Genomic DNA, 11903 nt, shown 5'->3' with positions numbered 1-11903 from the left:
CGCTTCACAGGCGGTGAAGCAGGTCTACAGGTATCTATCTTTCTCTCCCCCTCTCTGTCTTCCCCGCCTCTCTCCATTTCCCTCTGTCCTATCCAATAACAATGGCATCAATGATAACTACAACAATAAAAAAAAAAACAAGGGCAACAAAAGCGAATAAATAAATAAATATTAAAAAGAATTAAACAATTAAAAAAAAAAGAAAGTTCCCATAGAAAAACCCAGCCCCACAGGAAATGTCTCATTGAGATGATGGCTCCCAGGCCAGCCCACTTGCCAAACTTCCATTATGATCTCCAACAGTCGCCATCACATGAAGAAACTGGGATCCATCTTCTTTGGGAAATGACAAACTGTGGTCTTCTAAACATTTCATGGTTGATATTTGACAGTTTCCCAAGAGACCCAGCCCTACCCATATGGAGCCACAGAATGGAGAACAAGACGCGTCTTGTTTTAGTGATGGTCAGTATTGCCTCTGGAGAGCTAAACAGACTGACAAGGATCTCCTAGATGAGTGGAGACTGACAAGGATCTCCTAGATGAGTGGAGACGGTCGAGATCCCTGGAGGCACATGAGTGTGTCTGTTACCAGACACACTCATGTTACCAGACACACTCATGTTATTGAGACCAGGCTCTGGACTGATGGTCTTTCAAACACTTGACAGTGTCTGGAAAGTATCTCTCATCAGATTGATCCCTGTGTTGATGAACCTTTTCTCATAATTGTTTCCCCAGTTGGTTAGGCAGCCATTGATGAATGCCGGCACTGGACTGCATTAGCTCCACCTGGAAGACATCTTTTCTACTGTAAAAATCCACTTCTGTTCCCTCAAATGTTCTTGTTTGACTGGTCTGGGATGGACATAGGAATCTATCATTTTTAAAAAATTCTTTTAAGTTCTTCAGGTTACTCGGTTATATATTTGGACCCACTGAGCACGGCCAGGGCTGCAAACTATCTGTGAGTATGAAGGGCCACTAGTTTACTCTGTGATTGCAAATGTTCCAAACTATCTCACAAAGGAGACCAGCTAACAGACTTTTAGGTGGTCTGAATTTTTCTCCATTATTGACCAAAAAAAAAAAATCTACTTATTAAGAGATTGGTATAACCCATTTTATGTAGTTTACTATCACTTGAATTTGCTCAGGAATAGTTATAATCCACTGTGCTTCTCAACTAATGATGCATTCTTAGGAAGCTGTACTGTTGGTTGGTGGAGGGACGAATTTGTGGCAACAAAGCTAATGATAATTCAATTCAATTCACATTATTATTATTATTATTATTATTATTATTACTATACCAGACCAATGTTCAGCTCTTAAGGTCATGTGGAAGATTGAACCTGGGACTGTGGAGCCTTAGGCATGAAAGTCTCTTTGCATAACCATTATGCTGTCTCCCCCCACCCTCAGTTCACTTTAAACTCTGAGCTCCTGGGGAATCCAAAGGAGTTACTATTGATTGTCAAGATGAGCTGAAAGAGCATCAGAGGTTCTCCTGACTTGTCCTCTGTTCACAGAGTTCACAATGACTCACCCTTCCTTCTTGGTGGAAAGCAGTTTAACAGGCCTTCTGTGTGACTTTAATTACTCTCTCTCTCTCTCTCTCTCTCTCTCTCTCTCATAGGTCTTTATATTCCACGATAATTTCTGACTGTCAAATGGAAATCTTTGCCTTTTTATTGATTCTGATAAAGGAAGCATTTGCAGCAGTAATGCTTGCCAATTCTGTCTCAGCCAGAGGTGATAAACAAGAGTTTCTGTGCCTCCAAGGTCGTACAGACTGAGCCATGTTGATGCTGAAGTGCAGAAGGAAACCTCATCTCTCTGAGTTCTTCTTGAGCTGGACAAATCATCAAAACAGCATCAGACAGTTTGACAAAGGAAAAATCCTAACAGGTGAGGCAACTTGCTAGTAGAGCTCCTATTTTACATGCCTGAGGTCTTGGGTTCAGTTACATAAAATGGTAGATCAATGTTCTTAGTTCAGTCAAAGATAAAGAAAGGATGAGGAGGAGGGAGAGGAGGAGAAAGAGAAGGAAAGAAAGACAAAAAGAAAGAAAGAGGAAAGAAAATCAATTTAATAGCATATATACATACATTCATAGTGACATACTTACTATAATTTCTAAATAAAAATAAGGAGGACCTAGGATACTTATCCTGCTTTAAGGGACCTGATTACATAATACAAACAAAAGATGACCTCATCTTCACTTTGAAAGCAAAAAAAAAAAAAATGAGTTTCTAAGATAGGAAGGACACTGATAAACATACACTTGGTGATATCCACCCCTCAACTATATTGTTTTACCTCATAAAATGGTGATCAGTGATGGATTCTTTGAGTAGGTAAAAGGCAAAGAATAGAGGCAAGAATAAGAGTTGCTTCTCAGCCTCAAGGAACTTCACTGCTCTTAGAATGATTTGCCTTCTTAAATCATAGTCAGTTTCTCCAAGGCCTATGAGGACATGATCAGCCCTTAGTCCCTCATACCAAGGTGACCCACACTGGAAGAGGCTACTCTGAGCATATTGAGAACAACCTCAGGGACTTTTTCAGGGAGACTAGACCTACAATGGCATATTTGATCTGGAGTTTACTGGTGTGAAATCTCTCTCAAACATAACTGGGAGCTAAGACATGACCGGTATTGTGAGATGAGAACCTTAAACCACAAACAAAATCTGGTATACTGAGTGTGCTTGGCTGATGAATAAGTAGATACTTTCTGCTCAATTCCTGGTGCAAATGGAAAAACATGTGAGAGCAATCTATAAGTCGAGAGTGATAATAATAAAATAACAATAGACATTTTACATCACTTAATTGAATGCTAAATGTTTTCTCTGGGACCAGATAGTACTGTAATTGATAGACTTGTAGCTGTACTCCCATCCTGTGCCGTTCTCCATGGTCACAAAGATTTGAAAAATTATCCTGAACCAAATTGTGTGCTAGGTGCTGAGGACATGAGACGAAAAAGGGCTGACCCAGGACGCACTGTGAAGGGCCAGTCAGCTCACAGACTGAAGTGAGACACCCCCGGCTGGCAGTGGGGTGTGACCCTTCCCCAAGCCCAGCCCAGCAGGGCAGAGATGGCCACGAAGAGTCACTTTGCCTGTCTCATTGTTTATGCAAGCAGCTCCCTGTCCTGAGTCCCCCTTGGAAGGACAAAGCTCAGTAGGATCTCTTCTTTGAATCTCTGACTTGAAGCTAAGCCCAGAGGACCCATTTGTTGTGCTCTTCACTACATTTGTGTAGTTGCTTGGTGCCCTACATAGGCATCAGACATCAGACTTTTTTTTTTGCCTCCAGGGTTATTGCCAGGGTTCAGTGCCTGTACCACGAATCCACTGCTCCTGGAGACCATCTTTTCCCCCTTTTGTTGCCCTTGTTGTTTTATCATTGTTGTTATTGCTGTCATTGGATAGGACAGAGAGAAATGGAGAGGGGAGGGGAAGAAAGAGGGGGGAGAGAAAGATAGACACCTGCAGACCTGCTTCACTGCCTTTGAAGCGACTCCCCTGCAGGTGGGGAACCGGGGGCTTAAACCAGGATTCCAACCCAAGTCCCTGTGATTCGCGTCACATGCGCTTAACCTGCTGCACTACTACCGCCCGGGATGCATTGGATTGACCTTCTCGTGGTGCATCCCGTGAGTACCCATTCATTGGGGAAACTGACAATCCTTCCTAGCCAACTGAATCCACATGGATCCCAGTCACTTTCAAAGCCAGCAACAAGCAGCTCCTGACAGCTTTCAACCTGACCTGTTGACTGGCTACGGAAGAAGGGCAAACGCTAGAAGAAGAACTACCGCCCGACTCCCAGCATCAGATTTTTAACTCAACATGCAGTGCACACAAAGTGGTCCTTCCTTCCTTTCTTCTTTCCTTCCTTTCTTCCTTCTTTCCTTCCTTCTTTCCTTCCCTGTCCCCTCCTTGGGGCCCCTCATCCTTTCCATTTCCACTGTGCCATTTAGTGTGCTCTGGTGTCACTATTCTAGACCCCTGAGCAAAATTAAATGGACCAGAATCTCAATTAGTGGCTTTGGACTACATTCCTCCACATGCTACAGCACTGAGGGTGTTTCAACTAAGAGGTGTCTCCCTGTCTCCCCAGAAGGGGAATCCTAGTGGATAGTTCCTCATGTCTGGACACGGAAGCAGTATTCAGGAAGTTGGGAACTCTGCTTGGACTTGGACTTCCTCTATTCCTGTGTTCAGTTAAAAAAAAAAAAGTCCTATAAGAACCCCAAAGAGATAAGGAAAAGAGGTCCACAAGGTCAACAGACATATGAATAAAAAAATGCTCCAAGTCACTGATTGTGAGAGAAATGCAAATGAAGACAACAATGAGATACCACTTCACTCCAGTGAGAATGCCATGCATCAGAAAGGACAGTAACATCAAATGCTGGAGAGGTTGTGGGGGCAAAGGAACCCTCCTGCACTACTGGGGGGAATGTCAATTGGTCCAGACCCTGTGGAGAACAGTCTGGAGAACTCTCAGAAGGCTAGAAGTGGGCTAGCCCTATGACCCTGCAATTCCTCTCCTGGGGATATATCCTAAGGAACCCAACACACCCATCCAAAAAGATCTATGTACACCTATGTTAATAGCAGCCCTGCTTCACCCCTTACAGTTTTCCCCCTGCAGGTGGGGACCGGCATCTTGAACCTGGATCCTTGTGCATTGTAATGCTTAACCAGGTGTACAACCGCCTGGCCCCAGAGCCAGCTGTAAGTCGTTTAGTTAATGCAGAAAGCATCAAGGAAGAAGAAAGGGAATCAGGTGGTAAGTTTACCCAAAAAGGCCACAGTGAAACAAAGGCATGTATGCTTACGTTCTTCCTTCTTCATCAAGCACCTCTTCCCTGGGAGATGGTCGAGGGCAATCTGCCTTCTTCCGGTAGACCTCTTCCCATGAAATCACCCTTCTGTCAAAGACATGTTTGGGGAACTGCTCTATGTCTGCTGCACCTTCTCTAATCTACACGTTCTCCTGAAGGAATAAGAACATAGCCAGTGGTATACACACACACACACACACACACACACACACACACACACACACACACACACTGAGGGGAGTTGTGATATGGCCCCAAGTGAACAATGCAACAGGGTCTCCTCTGTTTTCTGTGCTGTGCGATTCTGTTCCCAATGAAACACCAAACGTCCCACCCATCGCTGAGGCCAAGCCAAGCTGCATGACTTCACACTGCCCTGAGAGCCATATTGGACTGCACAGCTGCTCAGCTTGCTTCTCCCAGCATCCTACAGTTCACGTTATCCTGCGCAATGCATGATGGATATGTGAGCCTGGGGAATGGGTTTTCATCTCTGGCTGACCAGAGCTTTATGATGTCGCCCCAGGAGCACATCTGGGCTCTTTCAGTTGGGTTGGCATCCGTTGGAGAAAAGAATGTCTCCCCCTTTGGGGAAAGGCTGGACCTGTTCCTTGCCCCGACTCGTGTTGGCCTTGCTGTGAACTTCTGTCTGTTCCTATAGGCTGGGGGATTTTGCTAGTTGTGCTCACAGCACCGGCTCCCTCAGTACATGCTGGTCCTTTTCGTAGGTCTCTGCCCAATTTCAGGAACACACTCCTCCTCTCCAAACAGCCATTACTTGGTGAAGCCGGGAGACCAACTACAGTGTGATGCAAAGTAAGACAGGCACACCAGGGAGAAACCATGGGTCAGTCCCTTCATCTACAACAAAATGGTGACGGAGAAGCATGCCCTTTACAATTTCAAGGAAATTCAAATCTATGAATAGAATTGCTACCTCGTCCCTAGTCGTATTGATCCAGTCACAGAGCTTGAAGCACGGTCTGAAACAACAGCTCCTCCACAACCTGTGCCCTGCAGTGCTCACAAAACCAGGTCTTAGTCCCTTTGTTCAGCACCTAAGATGTGGTTGTGCAGCTGGTGGAGGGGGGGCCAGAGCTCTCCTCAGGCAGTCCACACCCCTTCTGACCCTCCAGCACTGACAGAGCCCTGAGGCTGGTACTACCACAGTGAAGGCTTCCATGGCCCAGTTGGCTGGAGTCATAAAGGGAAATGGTGCCATTTAAAGTGGGAGGAGCTTACAGAATGGGAGAAGAGCTCCATATGTCAAACATCAGAAAAAAGGCCAAAATATATAAGGAGTTCACCAAACCCAGCAGCAGCAACATCAAAACGAATAGCCCCATCCAAAAATGGCGAGAGAAACAGGATTGGCTAGCAAAGGGGGCGGAGAAAACAAGGCACTCTGGGAAGGTAGACAGCTTCTGTAGCCATGGTGGCTAGGGTTTCAGCTCTGGCGGGAATGGGCGATGCCCTGAGGGGGTAATATGGTGGATATCTGTAAATAAAACTTGCATGGAAATATAATGGTTTGTGGGCTCTGCCAATGTTGGACCACATCTGCACAATTACCCAACAGGTCAACAGTGGCATAGCCAGCTGATTTGTGTCATGGCCCTATGACACCCTCCCTGCCATCCTCCTTCAACACACAGAAGGGGCAGGCCTGGGGCTGGCCCTCAGCAGAGAAGCAAGAACCAATTCCATTGAAGTCAAACACTTCTGGTCCTTTCGGAGTTGAGGAGAAGCCATCAAGCACCCATTACAGAAAAGTGAACCCAACTTTCCACTCCAACCCTCCAGAGAGTGGCTTGTTCCCAGATGATGCTAAGATAACACCTGGCATCAAGTCCTTTCATGAGATAAAGCAAAACAGCCGTCTCCAACCACAGCAGTTCTTACTAATCCTGTTTACTCTGCAAGCGGGTATGTCCTGCAAAGCCTGGTCTTGAAGGGAACAGCCAACGAAGCGTGAGGGGGTCAGGGTATCGAGGGGAGTAAGTGGACCAGTGCTTCCCAAGACCAACTCCACAAAGCACGTGGCTGTTACATCTGGCTAGCCCAGCCACTCTCCGAGTTATGGCACCACAGGGGATACTGTCTAGACCAGTTCTGTTGGCCCAGAACTTGGCAGAACATAGAACCAGAAAGCCAAAGCGTGGTCCAAACATCTCTCTGTTTTTTTTTTTCCCTTGTTGGTAGACAGTCAAGCTGGATGCAAAGTCCCAAACCATTAGCCAAGGGCAGTAAAGGAGGGAGCAGTGAGGCTGCAGAGGGCTCTCTGGGTGTCCTCACATGCATCCCAGCCTGGGAACTCTATGCCTGCCCCACTTCAGGTGAATCTCTTGAAGGAAACGCTGCCCTCTCAGAGAGAGAGGCTGACTTCTCCGTCTGAACACAGTCTCTGTCTGTGGTGGTTTCTAATCTCCATGATGAGCCCAGTGGCAGGAAAGAAACACATTGACATGAAATTGAAATAATTTATTTACCACTAGAGCACCACAAAAACAAAACAAAAAAAAAACCAGACATACGTTTGTGTTAAAGGACAGCATCATCGGTCATCAAAATACACAACAGCTATTATCAAATTCCTTTTTTTCTTTTCTTTGCTTTTCTTTTCTTTTTTTTTTTTTTTAGAAAAACCAGGCCAACCATCAAATTGTACTGCTGTTTAACACAGAACTGAGACCCCACCCCCTTTCTAAAAATTCCCCCCCACCCTCACCCCTCCCCAGGCAATATTTACTTATGGGAAATTAAGACCTTAGGGAACCCCCCAAAACTAAAAATTAAAAAAAAAAGTTTCAAGAGATCTTAAAATAGAGAATTTAAAATATTATCAGTGCATTCATGAGGAAAGACAAAATAATACAACACAAACATCATTCCATCAGTGAGGAAAATGCCTGCAGGAATAAAAGTGATGTACACAGAATCAACAGGAGAGCAGGGGGAAGAAAGGGGCCTGGGGTGTGCCTCTCCGTCTCTGGCTGTTCCAGTTTGTCATTCTCGTGAATGGTCAGGACGATTGTGTGTGTGTGTGTGTGTGTGTGTGTGTGTGTGTGTGTGTGTTAATCAGGGGACAACTAGGTTGTGCCTTTTCAAAAACCTTCAAAGAACATTTGGAAAAGCCTTAACTTCAGTGAAATAAATGAAATGATGTATGCAAGACTCGAACTCCAACCTCCCCACACACACACTTAAAACATCACCTAAAATGTAAATCTTTCCAGTTCCCTCCTCCGATGTGGAAAACTCAATCAAAGTAAAAAAAGGTGTCTCTCCGGAAAAGTCTGTGCTCTAATGATGGTGGGATCCGGTGAAAGTGCCAATGGAACCAAGCTGGAGACAACCTCCCAAAGGTGTCCACCACTGAGATTCTGGGTTCCAGTCTGTCCTTAACGCCGCTGCTAAAACTTAAAACATTTCACCTTCGCGATTCACCTACCGGTAGTGGGTTCCCAATTCTCCTAAAACATGGAGGCAGTTTAGCATCTGAATCAATGTCTAAGGCCGTGGAGAAGATGGTCCTATTGAACTCAAGTCATTCCTTGTTATCAGAGGGGAGACAAGGAAAAGGGGGCTCAGGTAGCTTCTGTCACGGAGACAAAGGCTGCACAAAGCTGACGTGCCCATCGGAGGACAAAAGCTGCATGTAGCAGAAACAAAGGAAACACCTGGTTCAGAGGAGTCCTGAAAGAGAAGCCAAATTTAAGTCCAGTCCAGATCACACCTGACATGATTACCGAATGTACAAAACATGGTAGAGATTTACAGGTTACACATCAACGAGTTAATGTTTCCATTTCATGGTCTGTAACAAGGGGATCTGCTGCTGTGTTTCCAATTAGACTGGCTTCTAGATTCATCCATGGCAATAATACAGGGATAGTTACAGATGCCAGAGCGAGGGGGGAAGAAAAATCCCACATCCTGGTTACACAGCGAGACTTTCAGGCTTGGGTCTGACCACTGTGTGATCCAAACGCTTCAGCATTTTCACTGTTTTTACGAGACGGACAAAGAACCATTTACAATTCAAAAGGAAGCATCGTCATCATCATAATAAAATAAAACCTTATAGACTTATTCGAACTGAAAGTTTTCTTTATTGGCAGGTTTTTCACTTGGGAACCTTACAAGAAGCTTCCTCAGGTGCTGGGGAGAGCAGATACTCTCTGGGTCTCTGAGCACAGACCGGCGGGCGGGGTCACACCATCACCTGCGTTTCCATCTCACTGAATACGAGCTCCTTTTTTTTTTTTTTTTCTCCTGGCTCGTTTGAGTTCAAGCTCCTTAAGCCATCCATGAGTTTCTGGCAAAGCGCTTGTTCTCCACTTTGTACACTTGTTTTATTTTTCCAAGGGTAATGAAATGTTCACTCTAGAGTAACACGCAATAAATAATTCACTGCTAGGTGGTGGATGGGAGGAAGAAGCAATCATAGAAAGATGGCGTCAGGCACGAGACAGAAACAGTACGCACAGCAACTTCACTCGTGGGGTTTTCCTGTTTTGTTTGCTTGTTTCCTTTCACATAATTAACACTAACAAATTCTTCCAGTGTTTGTTTACTTATTTTTTCTTAAAAAAAAAAAATAAAAAGAAAGAAAGAAAGAAAAAAAATTTTTTTGCTTCTTGTCTCTCTCTCTCACTTCTGGAGAAGGTGAAACATAGTGTCAGGCCTTTGACTTTTGTTTTGGTTTCAGATGTGAGTTCTGACAAACAGAATGCAAACTTCCAAAGTGTTGGAGCTGGTACCGTTTTGGTTTTTTTTCAAATAGAATGTTTTTTTTAAAGAAAAAAAAAAAACACTGATGAAGCAAGGCTCTCATAACTCATATTCTCCTGTGACTGGTATTGTCATTGCTGTCCTCCCTGGTGTGACTTCTGTCTCGCCACTCCTCTGAGGACCTTAGCTGCATTTGCAGGATTTGACGATCATGTTGGAAAGCTGTTCGATCTTGGGGGTTTTGCCGATATAGTAGAGGATAGTTAGAGGTTCCAGATCCTGGGACACACAGCAAGGGGAAGCGGATGCTTCTGGATTCACGTTATTGTATAAGCTGAGAACCTGAATGTACAAATGAGAGAAAGATGGGGGACAGAGAGAAAAGGCAGTTTTATTTACTGATTGTTGGATGACTGAACCACTCTCTGTATTTTTGTTTTGTTTTGTTTGTTTGTTTTACCAGCACACTAACCAGCTCTGGCTTATAGTGAGTAGTGCAAGGGATTGAACCTGGGACCTTGGAGCCTTACGCACGAGAGTCTCTTTGCTTAACCATTATGCTATCTAGCCCGGCCCGAGGCAAAAAATTTTAAAAGAACCAGACTGCTACCTTGTTATCCTAACACCAGACAGACTATTCAAATTTGTTTTGGTCTATTATTTCCTTTCCTTAGCTCTAAAAGATGGTCACATTGGTGTGGGTCCCTGGCAGTCAGCGAATTCATGAATTTTCCCACAGAATCATTTATTTATTCATTCATTTATTCATTCATTTATTTATTCATTCATTTGTTTATTCATGTATTCATTTATTCGTTTATTCATTCATTCACTGGCTCGTTTTTTTTTTTTATCACCACCAGGGTTATCATTGGGGCTTCACCACTCATGAAGCTTGCCCCCCTGTAGGTGGGGACTGGGGAGCTTGAACCTGGGTCCTTGCACATGGTGATGTGTTTGCCCTACTGGGTGCACCACCACCACCACCACCACCACCTGACTTCTCTCACTGACTCCTCATGCCTCACAAATAAATGCTTTTGTGGTGGCCTGAGAGATACCACAGTGACTAGATGTGGTTTCAAGCTTGGCCTCTAGGTCTCGTGCCAGAATGATGCTCTGGTTCTCTCTCTCTCTCTCTTGCACACACACACACACACACACACACACACACACACCCCTTTCTCTCATCTAAGTAAACCTTTAAAAAATAGGGGTTCAGGCGGTAGCGCAGAGGGTTAATCGCACGTGGCACGAAGGATCCTGGTTCGAGCCCCCTAGCTCCCCACCTGCAGGGAAGTCGCTTCACAGGCGGTGAAGCAGGTCTGCAGGTGTCTGTCTTTCTCTCCCCCTCTCTGTCTTCCCTTCCTCTCTCCATTTCTCTCTGTCCTATCCAACAACGACATCAACAACAATAATAACTACAACAATAAAAAACAACAAGGGCACCAAAAGGGAATAAATATTAAAAAGAACAAAAGAAAAGTATCAAAAAAAAACCCTTTAAAAATGGTTCTGTGACAGACTGGATGGAATCACGCGTATCAGGTTTCTGCAGGAAGTCTGAACTTGGATCACAGCTTTATTGCATGTACCTCCCCTGCCCTCAGGACCTCAGGATGGCCCCCTGCCCAGCCCACCCCTGTGTCTGACCTTGTTTCTCCACAATTTCAGCAACACTCACTGCAATGACTTTAGTGATGGCTTTCTGTGAGCTGAGTGGTGGTGTCAAGCTGATTAGAAATTGCATGCGGAGTGTGGAACTATCCACTGAAGTCTTAGAATCTTATACTCTTAATAACAAGTAAAAGTCACATGCAGAGAAAGTTCTGTGAGGCCAGCAAGGCTCACTCACCCATGAGAGCACACACCTTCCTGTGTGTGGTGCCCTGGATTCAAACCCTGCCTGGCACCAGCTGGAAGCACCATGGGAGCCTCATGGAGCTGGGCCCGTGCTGCAGTGTCTCTCCCTCCTCTCTGCCTGCTTCTCTTTTCTCTTTCCTCTTTCCCCCTTCCCAGTCATTCTCTGTTTCTGTCTTTCTTTCCTTACTCTGTTTCACACACAGAAGAAGAAAGAATGAGACAGTGGGCTGGGTAGCTTACACAGCGGGGTTGTATGCGCAGGGGCTGCCTTAAAGACATGCTTGGCTTCTCAGAGGACTGTCCAAACCACATGCTGGTGATGACAGTCATCCTTCCTCTCTCTATGAAGCGTGAGCAGAGACTCAGCCTGTACACTCTCTCTGTGGGGCAGGAGAAAAGTCAAGGGTTCACTTGACGAGAGGGCCTAGCCTACGGTCG

General features: G+C 45.1%; 1 protein-coding gene across 5 annotated transcripts in view; it reads right to left on the bottom strand.

The window, feature by feature from the left end:
• Nucleotides 1–7334: 7334 nt before the first annotated feature.
• The window catches only part of TGFB2 (transforming growth factor beta 2), a 75187-nt gene continuing 70618 nt past the window's right edge, over nucleotides 7335–11903 (bottom strand). For 4 of the 5 annotated variants that reach the window (XM_060178452.1, XM_060178450.1, XM_060178451.1 and 1 more), the window contains one exon: nucleotides 7335–9944. In XM_060178452.1, the coding sequence (XP_060034435.1) occupies nucleotides 9786–9944 (159 nt within the window). In that variant the 3' untranslated portion in view covers nucleotides 7335–9785. The remainder of the gene's footprint in view (nucleotides 9945–11903) is intronic. The other variant, XM_060178454.1, reaches the window with a different exon arrangement.

Source organism: Erinaceus europaeus, chromosome 19 (genome assembly GCF_950295315.1).
Source record: "Erinaceus europaeus chromosome 19, mEriEur2.1, whole genome shotgun sequence".
Lineage (NCBI taxonomy): Eukaryota > Metazoa > Chordata > Mammalia > Eulipotyphla > Erinaceidae > Erinaceus > Erinaceus europaeus.
The sequence above is the reverse complement of the archived record's forward strand: the minus strand, read 5'-3'. Positions and strand labels throughout refer to the sequence as shown.